This window comes from Diabrotica virgifera, chromosome 3, assembly GCF_917563875.1.
Source record: "Diabrotica virgifera virgifera chromosome 3, PGI_DIABVI_V3a".
NCBI lineage: Eukaryota > Metazoa > Arthropoda > Insecta > Coleoptera > Chrysomelidae > Diabrotica > Diabrotica virgifera.
This window is the reverse complement of record NC_065445.1, coordinates 87165222-87178241: the sequence shown is the minus strand read 5'-3', so window position 1 is coordinate 87178241 and position 13020 is coordinate 87165222. Positions and strand designations below refer to the sequence as shown.

The following is a 13020-nucleotide window of genomic DNA, read 5'->3' as shown; positions in this document are numbered from 1 at the left end:
GTGAAACCGGCCAAGTAAACTAAGTACAGATTCAAAATTTTCTATTGTTTGACTTTTGATCCAATACGTATGCGTCTGGGCTGTTAATTAACTTTCTTAGTTAACTAAGTACAAATCCCGAATTTTCTATTATTTGACTGGTTTCAGGGTGATTTCAAATATAGATCACGAATTTTATATTATTGACTAGGTTTGGGGCGGTTTCAACTCTTTGGGGTTGATTTGTTCAGTTTTTTCAAGAAAATATAGTGCGACACATGTTTTTATACTAAAGCTAAATTTAGATTCCGAATTTTCTATTCTTGACTGGCTTCAGGGTGGTTTCAACCCTATAGGACTTGTTTTGTCCAGTTTTTTTAAATAAAGTGCGACACATGTTTTGATTGTAAAACTAAGTGTTGATCACGAATTTTATATTATTATCTGGCTTTGAAGTGGTTTCAATCCTAGAGGGGTTGATTTGTTCAGTTGATTTTTCCGAAAAATATAGTGCAACATATGTATTTTTAATAAGACTGATTATGCATTGTCTTAGATTTGAGGTTTCTATGCCAAAAAAACAAATATTTTATTTTATAGTATCGTCTTAAAACTAAGTTTTACACGATAATAATTTTCTGAATTCTGTTTTATTTCATTAATTTAACAAATAAGTCTTCCTATATTTATTGTAAACATCAATTGTAAATTAATGATCTGTTGCAGGTACGACTTCAAGCTCCATCCTGGATTCATATGCGCTGGTGGAGAAGAAGGAAAAGACGCTTGCAAAGGTGACGGAGGTGGTCCAATGGTATGCGAAAGGGGTGGCACTTGGCAAGTAGTTGGTCTAGTAAGTTGGGGTATCGGATGTGGTCAGACCGGAGTTCCTGGAGTTTATGTTAAAGTTGGCTACTATCTGGACTGGATCAGGCAAATAACGCAAAGATATTAGGTCGACTTTAAAGAAGTCAATGTTTTACAGTTAGATTTAAATTAATTCCAATACTTTAAGATTATTTATTATAAGTTATTTATGGAATACCTAGTATAATATAACTTATTACTTGTATATAGTTAACTTTATATTCGTTTATGTTCGTTTGTTGTGATATATTGATTTTGTACTGCTACTGATCCTCTTTTTTTTTAAATAAAATCATCTAAATAAAGTTGAATGATTTTCTTTTATGTATAGATACTTAATTTTTTCAACAGGTATATATTTTTATGGATTTTTCTATTAATAATTGCCGACCTGATGAAGAAAAATCAATTAACATTACAGCTATCTAACTAAAAATTAACATTAGTCGAAATCAGGATTTTATACTTTATAAATTTTGTTAGAAAACATTTTTGAAAAAGGAAATATTACTTTCCATTATAAAACAAGTAATTGGACTTCGTAAGTCCTAGGTTTTCACCTAAAGTGACCGAAAGTAGAACCGGAAGTCGATATTTGAATTCTTCACTAATTTTGAATCATTTTTACTAAACTTTAGGTCATAATTGTTTAAACGGAAATGACTTCAAAACCGGAACTAAAGATTCAAGCTTGACTTTTCAATACGCTTCGAGTGATATCTCACATGTACTATACTCACCGGCACGAAAAACGGGTACCCCACAAAATGGGTTATTTTTGATGTCTCGAATTTCCTAAACCTGTTGTCCGATTTAAGTGATTTTTTGAATATATTATAGCCTTATTCTTTAACAATATCGCTGTAATAATATTGTCGCTAGAAAGGTAAATTGTCATTGTATACCGGGTGTACCAAATAAACTGTGTTTTTTTCTCTAAGTTCAACACACCCTGTGTAATATTCTAGCATTTATAAAATACTGAAATTAAAAGCCAACTATAGCCTCAGGTTTTTTTAACATTCTGTTTTCTGATTCATTCGATTATATTGGATAATAGAAAAGTTAGGTACTTTAACAACTAGCCATGTTAATCATCAGTACAGGATGTTTTTAAATAAGTGCGACAAACTTTAAGGGGTAATTTTGCATGGAAAAATAATGACCGTTTGCTTTATAAACACATGTCCGCAAATCCTTCGTTTCCGAGATAGGGGATGTTGAATTTTTTCTTACAAACTGACGATTTATTGATTGCTCCAAAACCGGTTGAGATATGCAAATGAAATTTGGTAAATTTTAAGAGACGGTTATTGCATATTTTTTGACATGCAATTTAGAATTTTATATTTACCATTGGCGTGCATACGGGTAATATTACCCGTCATATTAACCGCATGCACGTCAATGGAGAATATAAAATTCTTTATTGCATGTCAAAAAATGCGCAATAACTGCCTCTTAAAACCTACCAAATTTCATTTGCATATCTCAACCGGTTTAAGAGCAATCAATAAATCGTCAGTTTGTAAGAAAAAATCCAACATCCCGTATCTTCTTAAACGAAGTATTTGCGGACATATGTTTATAGAGCAAACGGTCATTATTTTTTCATGCAGAATTACTACTTAAAGTTTGTCACACTTATTTAGAAACACCCTGTATAGAGGAAGAGCATGGCTAGTTGTTAAAGTACCTAACTTTTTTATTATCCAACATAAAAGATTAAATAAAAAAAAATGTTAAGAAAGCCTGCGGTTATAGTTGGGTTTTAATTTCAGTATTTTATAAATGCTATAATATTCCACAGAGCGTTCCGAACTTTAAGGATAACAACACAGTTTAATTGGTACACCCGGTACAAAATGGCCTTTACCTGTCTAGCAACAATATTATTACACTGATATTCTTAAATAATAAGGCTATAACACACTAAAAAATCACGCAAATCGGACAACAGGTTTAGGAAATTCGAGACATCAAAAATGGCCCATTTTGTGGGGTGCCCGTTTTTCGTGCCGGTGAGTGTATTTCTGTGACTATAATATGGCACTTCCGGTTAGAACTTTTTAACCCGAAATGATATAAAAACCAAAAGTGTACGTTTGTTCTCATCTTGCTAAGGCACATCGAATAATAAATCGCTTATACTATTTTGGCAATTTTGGTGACTTTAAAACGGTACTTCCGGTTGCAATTCTAAAACCGGAAGTCAGAAGCCAAATTTCTCATCATTAATACCATCCTTGGGTTATAAACTTTCATTCCACACCTCATTTGTCATTCTATCTGTATTAATAATGAAGGAGTTTTATTCGCGGACGGACGAAAAGACGGACAGACAGTCTTGAAACCGCAAGTATATTTCTCGTCTTGCTAAGGCTCATCGAATAATATATCACTTGTACTATTACGGTGACTTTAAAAGGTACTTCCGGTTGTAACTTTAAAACCGGAAGTCCGAAGTTAAATTTCTCACCTTTAGTACCATCTTTGAGTTATAAGCTATCATTCGACACCTCATTTGTCATTCTACCTGGTATAAGGACGGATGAGTTGTGTTTACAGACGGACGGACGGACAAACGGACGTGGATAATTCAACGTTTTCACATTTTTTCTCAGTTGCGTGAAAACAATACATACACTTCACGTTTTTAGTTTTTATGTCAACTACAATAGTTTGATTGTATTGGTTATACAAATATTTAGAGCCATCTATAAATTGTATGTTATGGAACTACTTGTTATGGAAATCAAGCGTATCTATCAATTTTTATATCTACCTGATTCGATCTGTATCTTTTAAACGATATAAATACCACTGTTGTTCTTTCGAGCAAGGAAGCCATGTTGCCCCATAAGTAAAATCTGCTAACATCGACCTAGTGTCGTTTCACATATTTAAATATCATTTAAATATTTAGTTTTAACTACTACACATAATGTCACTGATGACGATCTGATAAAATTGAAAACGTTCTGATGAAATTTTATAACCCCTTTAGATGACTTTTTAAAGTTTTTAATAAACATTATAGGTCTGGATCCCGCGTATGAAAAAAAAGTTGATTAATAGCAAGCTCAAAATTTGTTAATAGCTTAAGGGTGTCTAGTCGGACAAACTTTGATATATGGGAACAATGGAACAGGGGAAGTTTTAATTGTGGAACAGGTTAAAAATTTGGAACGGTCAGACCCCGAAAACGGTACAACTATTTTGTCCGACAGAACAAACTTAAACTCTCCCAACAGAGATTAAACTCTCATGCAAAAATCAGACTGCTATTTATCACTAAATGGGCGTTTTAATGAGTGGAACATGTAGAATATGTCAAATGACAGGAATTATGACAGGTGATTAATAGCAGTCTGATTTTTGCATGAGAGTTTAATCTCTGTTCGGAGAGTTTAAGTCTATTCTGTCGGACAAAACAAATGTGCCGTTTTCGTGGTCTGACCGTTCCAAATTTTTAATCTGTTCCACAATTAAAACTGCCCCTGTTCCAGTGTTCCCATATATCAAAGTTGATCCTACTAGACACCCTTAAGCTATTAACAAATTTTCAGCTTGCTATTAATCAACTTTTTTTTCATACGCCGGATCCAGACCTATTATACCTACCATTTTACAAACGAAGTTTTTTACTTCTCTGTAAGTTTTTTATAACTATGGTATAGCGCCAACTTCTGGGACTTTCCCTTTAATTTGTAAAAAGTAAATATTTTTAAATACATATTGAACTACCAGAAAAAACCAGTCGCCGCGCTATAAGTTAAAGTTAAAGCAGAACTTACAAAACCTACAAATCTGACCGTTCTACTATATTTATTACTTACACTATACTTACATAATATGGCGCTGGATAAACATTGACTGATTCGGTTTATATTATGGCAGTTAAAGTGTTAACAAAAATGTTAGACCAGGGCGGATCGGTGAAAAACGTATATTTTTGGATGTGAGAGGTGGCATTCAGATTTTTGCAGATAAAGTTAGGTGACAACTTCAATAATTATAATTGACTTATGCTCTTTCTCAAATATGCCCGGAAAATTAATAAAAAAATTTAAATATTTAAAAATTTCGAAATAGGTACATCGATTTTTTTCTAATTTCTTTGCTTATAACTTTAAAACCATTCGTTTTGGAACAATGTCGTTGGGAAATAAAATAAAGATAATTGAATTTTGTATAATATACGACTAGTTAAAAATGTCCCAAATTGTTACCTACCCTTTCTGAAAAATTGCAATAAATACAAAATAAGCCTATTTTGTTCAATGTTTTTCAACCACTTTGGTGGCACTTAGAACCTTCATAATTCGCTTAAAAATTATTATATCATAGTTAAACCGTCTACCAAATTTCATTAAAATCGACATAACCGATTTTGCATAATAAATTTGCAATTTGAAATCTAATTTTTTTAAGTTCAAATTTTTTAAAAACTTTCTGAACAAAAAGTAGACCATTTAGAAGTTTGCTTTTTTTTACATATAAAAAGGCGCTCTACCTATTTAATACATTTTACAGAATTAAAATCGGATTATTTAAACGGCCTCAGCAATATTTTAAAGTGATAAACAATTTTTTGGCTTATAAACAAATAGAATATCTCCGTTACTATTATAATAAATTAAATTTACAAAACGACACTAGAAAATACTCGGTACGACGCTTATTTTAAAAGAAAAAAAAGTTGAATTGTGAGGACCAGTTCCTGAGACACAACCGATATTTGCGACGAAGTTATAAACAATAGGATGATAATCTTTGAACTATTACCTTACTCTTTCGATCCTTTCTCTCCATGCGAATTTTCATATCCTCAAGATATTCATAAAGTATATTACAATAATGAAAACGCTCGGTATTCCGCGATTATTTGGTATAAAAATACCAATAATACAAACAAAAAACTAGGTTGAAGGAATTTTAACCTCAAAGTTCAAAAATCGGTATACGTAATCTTGGCTTTTCTTGGCTTCCCATCGAGCAATTCTCTTCATTCTGACACCTTAATAACGTACTATCAAATCCCAAATATGCTTTAGTTTTGTTATAATAATATAATTTATTTATAACAAAATAAAACCACATGTTTTTCCTTTGTTGTAGAATTTTTTAAAAAAACGTAACACACGTGTATCTTTTAACGTTATAAATATTCTCATTTGAATACTGTATAATTATTTATAGTCCGTCCGCTATAACTTTTCCCATGCGGTACTATTCATTTTCAATCAAATTAAGTCAAAACAGAAAGTGAAACGTACGCCGATGTGTGTAGTATATAGTATACAGTATACAAAATGTATATACACGTCGACGTTCGTTTCAATTTATGTTTTGACTTAATTTGATTGAAAATGAATCGTACCGCATGGGAAAAGTTATAGCGGACGGACTAGAAACAATATTTGTTTAAACAAATTAAAATTTGTTGTTAATAATTTTTCTACCGGATGGTTTCAGTGGCTCTGATTTCGCTCCAGAACAACATACTTGCTCACATATGTCATATATTGCTATATTGAATGTTATGTGTTATATTTCATTGATGAAATAAAAACAAAGAAGGAAATTGCCTCTCCTAATTTTTAAATACTTATCTCTAACATTAATTCCCTTTTCTTCTTTTTTAATCCGATTAAATTCGAACAGGGACAAATAAAATATCACATTAATTAATTCCAAATATGTTTTAATGTTGTTAAAAATAAGTTAATTTATTTTATAAAACTACGTATTTTTTGTTGTGTTGTAGACCTTCTAACGCTCTAAATGCAAAATGTCTCATTTGAAAGATGAAATGAAAGTCTAAAATTATTATTTAAACTATCTTTATTAAATTAAATAGTCTTTATTTCATCAATGAAATATAAACAAAGATGACATTCTGTGTCCGGTAAAAAAATTATTAACAAAAAAGTTTAATTTGTTTAAACAAATATTGTTTAAATAATTATACAGCATTCAAATGAGAACATTAGTATTTATAAAATTAAAAGATACACATAAAGTAAGTTTACAAAAAAAATCTACAACACAAGAAAAATATGTTGTTTTATTTTGTTATAAATAAATTAATTTATTATAACAAAACTAAAGCATATTTGGCATTTGATAGTACGTTATTTATGCGGCTCTACTCGAATTACTTCGGTTTAAAAAGAAATGAAGAAAATTACTCGATTAGAAGCCGAGAAAATGCATTTTTTTTTGCTTAAACCGATTTTTGAACTTTGAGGTTCAAATTATTTCAACCTAGTTTTTTTTGTATTTATGTTTTTTTTATACCATTATTATAATATATTTTATGAGCATCTCAAACGTATGAAAATTTGCATAGAGAAAAAGGATCCAAAGAGTAAGCTAATAAATAATTCAAAGATTATCATCGTATTGTTCATAACTTCGTCGTAAATACCGGTCAATTTTACCCGGTTGTATCTCAAGAACTGGTCCTCACAATTCAACTTTCTTACTTTTAAAATAAGCGTCGTACCGAGTAATTTCTAGTGCCGTTTTGTAAATTTAATTTAATGTAATAGTAACGGAGATATTCTATTTGTTTATAAGCCAAAAAATTGTTTATAACTTTAAAACATTGCTCAGGCCGCTTATATAATCCGATTTTAATTCTGTAACGTGTATTAGATAGATAGAGCGTCTCTATATATGTATGTAAAAATATTAGCAAACTACTAAATGGGCTACTTTTTGTTCAGAAAGTTTTTAAAAAATTTGAACTTTTAAAAAAATAATTAGATTGCAAATTTATTATGCAAAATCTGTTGGGTTGATTTTAATAAAATTTGGTGGACGGTTTAACTATGCTATAGTAATTTTCTAAGCGAGTTATGAAGGTTCTAAGTGCCACCAAAGTGGTTGATAGACATTGAATAAAACAATCTTATTTTGCCCCCTTATTTTGTACTCATTGCTATTTTGCAGAAAGGGTAATAATTTAAGACATTTTTAACCAGTCGTACATCATACAAAATGCAATTATCTTTGTTGTCTAATGTGTTAATAATGAAAAAGTGCTTCTAGTAGAAAAATATTTCTGGAAAAAATATTTTTGATCACATTAAGTTTCATGCATTAATCCATTAAGGTTAATATTTTTCATAAAAATGGATATCGTCTTTATGCGCATCATTAGATATGTATCGAATTAATGTTATTGTGATAAGATATTAATAAGCTATAATGATATTTAAGTAAATTTCAATGTATTAACATTAATTACCTCTAATATAAAAATATATTGTAATCATTTTCACTGTCCTGCTTTATAGTTTCATTGACGATAACGAACTCAAACCAACAAGAAAAGCTAGGTAAGAATACAGGAAAAATTTAGTATTTTAAAATTATCAATATTCTGTATGTAATAGTTATTAATTATTTGTCATATTTATGTAGAAATAATAACATAACAAAATTGAATAAAGCGATACTTTTTTACAAAAATGTGAAAACAAAATGGATAATAATTGAAATTACAAAATTTATTTCTAATATTTTAACTAAAAACCTTTATCGTTAATAGTAAGTAGCGTATTTCGGTTATACATCGTATTTTGCATTATAATTTTTTCTCAAACTCAAATAAACGCATTTCCTCCTTTTGAACTAGTTTAAAACGAAAATAGTGACGTGTACACGTGCGTCCGCGAAAAACAGAGAGAAAAGACATCTCGGTTTTATCAGCGATAAACCACCGTGTGTGAAACCTGCCTATGTAACGAATATCGATACGAGAGTGAAATAACAGCAATATTAGTAAAGCCTTTTAAAAAATTGATTTAAATATTGTCTGTGTAACATATCAATATCTCTCCTAATTCATTTTAACCATACCTATAACACAGTCATAAAACTCTGAAAGTATTTTAATAATTTCGAGTTTTATAATTTGGCTCTGTTTCTATACTAATCTAGCTACTTTAACCTTCCGATGACCAACCTTTTTTGTTACACGGATGACCAAGGGGGGGGGGGGGGGGAAATGACCTCAGGTCAAAAATGACAATTATCGAAAAAATGAAGTTTTTTCATGGCATGGACTTTATGTCATTTAGCCAGTCACAACATGAGTATTAGTGTCATGTGTAGTGTGTATGTTGAGTAAGTGTCTTGTTACTTTGCAAAGTCGACGTCATTAGCGTAAAACTACTTGGAATTACACATAATAGACGGTATTTTACTAAACATCAACTTCAGAATATATTTTTTATTTGTAAAATATAGGGAATTTTTTTTATTTCAAAATATGAGGATATCTAGAATGATATTAAAGTCAAATAAAAAAATAATGAGTTAAAAATTAAAAATACTTTTGAATTTATTAAGGCTATGGGTACATAATTCGCAAATATTTTACGTGTATCCCTACTTTTTCTGTCTTTACACGGCAAATTACGTGTAGTAAAATTCACACTGGTGTGGATATGTAAACATTACTAGAATGTCATTCTACTTGAAAATGTCATAATTAATTTAAAGAGATGGCTTTTGAATGTTCTTGGATAACTGTTATTTTTATAATTGCAAATTATTAATTCAGTTAATAAATGTGATAATTTTTTCACTAACTATGTTTTCAGTGATTGTAATAATTTATTTGTACAACAAAAACTAATAATCAATCGAGAAAAGAGGAAAAGTGTTAAAGTGATTTTTTAATAATATGTTGTTATTTTGGAACGCTTATAATTTTGAACATCTCTAACAACAAAATACTTGGATCACAGGATATATCTGATGTATTCTCTGCTTGGATCTTCCACAAATAATACACAATAAATAACTTTTTATTAAGTTCACGTCTTAAATCAATTATTTATCAAATACACTATATATCAATAATATTTAATCAATTTCTCAAAATATTCCCGATGCAATGTCAAATATTTAAAATTGTCACTGATTGTCAGTGTCTGACTGACAATATATGCTGACAATATTATATTCGGTTGAGTGCGTTGTAAGACAAAGACAGATTTGGAAAATATTACCACGGCATTGTGTTCATTTTTTTCAAATCCTGAAAAAACCAATAAATATTTTTGAAAAATTTAAAAGCAGAATGAAAGACTAAATTATTACCGAGGGCCGAAAGTCCCTTAGAATAAATAAAAAGTTTATTTTGAATGAGATATTTGAAATTAAAAATCACACTAAATTTTCTCTTAGTATTTTCACCCCTGTAACTTATTAAAATAAACATTATAGAAGTTCTCAGGGACTTTCGGCCCTCGCTAATAACGTAATCTTTCATTCTGCGTTTAAATTTTTCAAAAATACTTATTAGTTTTCTCAGGATTCGAAAAAAATGAATCCCCATTTGAATAGCATTGCAGCCGAAAATACGTACCGATCCTCTTAAAGAAAAACATACGCTGGGGTCAAAATTTCCCCCGCTTGGTCATCCGAAGGTTAAATTCCAAATTTAATGAATTTTTATGCAACATTCAAAACTTAAATCCCCAAATAATTCTCATCACTGAATCATGGTTAACACCAAATGATCTTGACTCTCTTTATAACATTGATAATTATTCCCTTTATAGGTGTGATCGTCGTAATCGACGCGAAGTGGAGGAGGAACTTGTATCTATTTGTCTTCAGAAATTACTAATAATTTCTCTGTTACATCGCTTGACATTACTATCCCTAATATGGAACTTATTAGGGATAAGAACTCTTGGCTTAAAAATATGTCATAAAAACTCTTTTTTTTTCACCTAAGTATGTGTTTATCGGCTTGGTGATTCTAGATTAGCAGATGATGAGTCCCTTATCGCATCACTTGATGAACTGTCTAGGCTAGAGAATCTGATTGTTATTGAAGACTTTAATTTTAGAGACATTTCGTGACCTATAACTGATCCACCTAGTGACTTAACAACTTCCAAAAATTTATTTACAGATTTTGTATTAAATTCTAACTTACATCAATTTATAACGGAGCCGACTCGTTTCAGAATCAACAATTTATCTATATTTGGACTTGGTTTTCTCTAATGATCCCCATTTATTGACACATCCTATAATAAGCTCTCCAGTAGGTAACTCAGATCATGTAGTCATAACGTTTCATATTCAGTTTAACTTACACTTACAGTACTGTACTCCTAATGTTAATAAAACGGTATATGAAATAATTCATTTTGAAAATGCAAATCGTCAACTGCCTGATATTGACTGGAATGATGTTCTCGGCGACATAAGAGATCCAGTTATATTCTGGGATAAGTTCTTACACGTTGTTAATCTCTGCAAAAACCAAAATACCTTCAAAAAAACTATATACAAAAATAACATAAAACCTTGGACTAATGGAGAGTTAATATATCTGATAAGTGTAAAAGAAAGTTGTGGAACAAATATAGACGTACAAGTCGCATAGAGAATTTACTAATTCATCGATACTTTGCCAAAGATTGAAAGATATCTCTACATGAAGCTCGTGTTGCCTACGAAGAGAGTACAGCCATTAGTAATAACTGTAAAAAACTGTACAAGTATATTCGATCTTCGTTGACAACAAAAGTTTCTATATATCTCTACTGGAAAAAGATAATGGTGATATATCCCAAAATAACTATGAGAATACCGAAGTCCTCGCCAATACTTTCTATAAGGTTTTCTCTGTCGAACCCCCTAATCATCAGTTGCCTAGTACTTATTACTTCTTCACGAGTTTCTTCTTTCCTTGAAAATATAATCATTACTCCTGAAAAAGTTAAACATCATCTTCAAAACCTAAAAATAATTCATCTCCTGGTCTCGACTTAATATCTTCTTTATTTTTAAAGAAATGTTCCGATGCTTTAGCTTACCCACTATATGTGATTATGTCCTTGTCATTAAATACACATATTTTGCCTTCCATATGGAAAACCGCATCTGTAATACCGATTTTTAAAAAAGGAAACAAATTGGATTCTAATAACAGTAATAACTACCGTCCTATTGTTCGTCCGCTATAACTTTTACATTAATGATACGCAATTTGGGTTTCGCAAAGACCTAGGAACTCGTGAAGCTCTTTTTTCACTTAACATCCTTACACAAAGGTGCCTGGACGTCAATCAAGATATATATGCGTGTTTTATTGACTATAATAAAGAATTCGACAAAGTACGACATGAACAATTAATGCATGTCCTGGAATCAAAGAATATAGACTTCAATGATCTCAGGATTATATCTAATTTATACTATAAACAAAGAACAAAAGTACGTGTTAACGATCAGCTATCAGAGGAAATCGAGATCAGACGTGGAGTGAGACAGGGATGCGTGTTGTCGCCAGTTCGTTTTAATTCCTACTAGGAAGAGATCTTGAAAAAAGCTCTTGAGGGTGAAACAGCTGGAATAAAGGTAAATGGAGTTCCCATTAACAACATTAGATATGCGGATGACACTGCCATTTTAGCTGAAAATATTGGGGATCTTCAGAGGCTGGGGACCAGAATAGCGGAGTTTGGACAAGAATACGGTCTAACAACGAACGTCAAGAAGACAAAGTTAATGAGAATATCAAAAACTCAAAGAAATTACGAGAATCTCTTCATAAACGGATCCAATATCGAACGAGTCGACCAATATGCATACTTTGGAACAATGATCAACTCCTCAGGAGATTACTTACAGGAAATCAAAATCAGAATAGAAAAGGCAAAAGCAAATTTTAACAAAACGAGAAAAGTGCTCTGTACAAGAGATTTGAAGTTGGAGCTAAGAGTTAGGTTGGCTAGGTGCTACGTTTGGTGCTAGGACCTTGAATGCTGCATCAGTGAAAAAACTAGAATCATTAGAGCTGTCGGTGTAAAGAAGAATTCTAAAAATATCGTGGACAGAACACGTCACAAACAAAGAGGTTCTGAGAAAGATGAATAAAGAAATGAAAGTCTTAAATACCATCAAAACAAGAAAATTTGAATATCTCGGACATATTACACGTGGATAGAGATACAACTTGCTCCAATTGATTATGCAGGGAAAGATTCAAGAAAAAAGAAGCATAGAAAGACGCCGAATATCGTGGCTGCGCAACCTGAGAGAATGGTACGGATGTACATCAAATTAACTTTTCAGAGCAGCCGTCTCTAAAACCCGAATAGCTATGATGATTGCCGACCTCCGTCGCGGAGA

The 13020-nt window shown here is 31.0% G+C and overlaps 1 protein-coding gene across 2 annotated transcripts in view; it reads left to right on the top strand.

Annotated features, from left to right (window-relative positions):
* Positions 1-1151, top strand: part of LOC114330529 (uncharacterized) — a 38953-nt gene extending 37802 nt beyond the window's left edge. For both annotated transcript variants that reach the window (XM_028279884.2, XM_028279883.2), the window contains one exon: positions 706-1151. In XM_028279884.2, coding sequence (XP_028135685.1) covers positions 706-934 — 229 coding nt within the window. In that variant the 3' untranslated portion in view covers positions 935-1151. The remainder of the gene's footprint in view (positions 1-705) is intronic.
* Positions 1152-13020: the final 11869 nt, after the last annotated feature.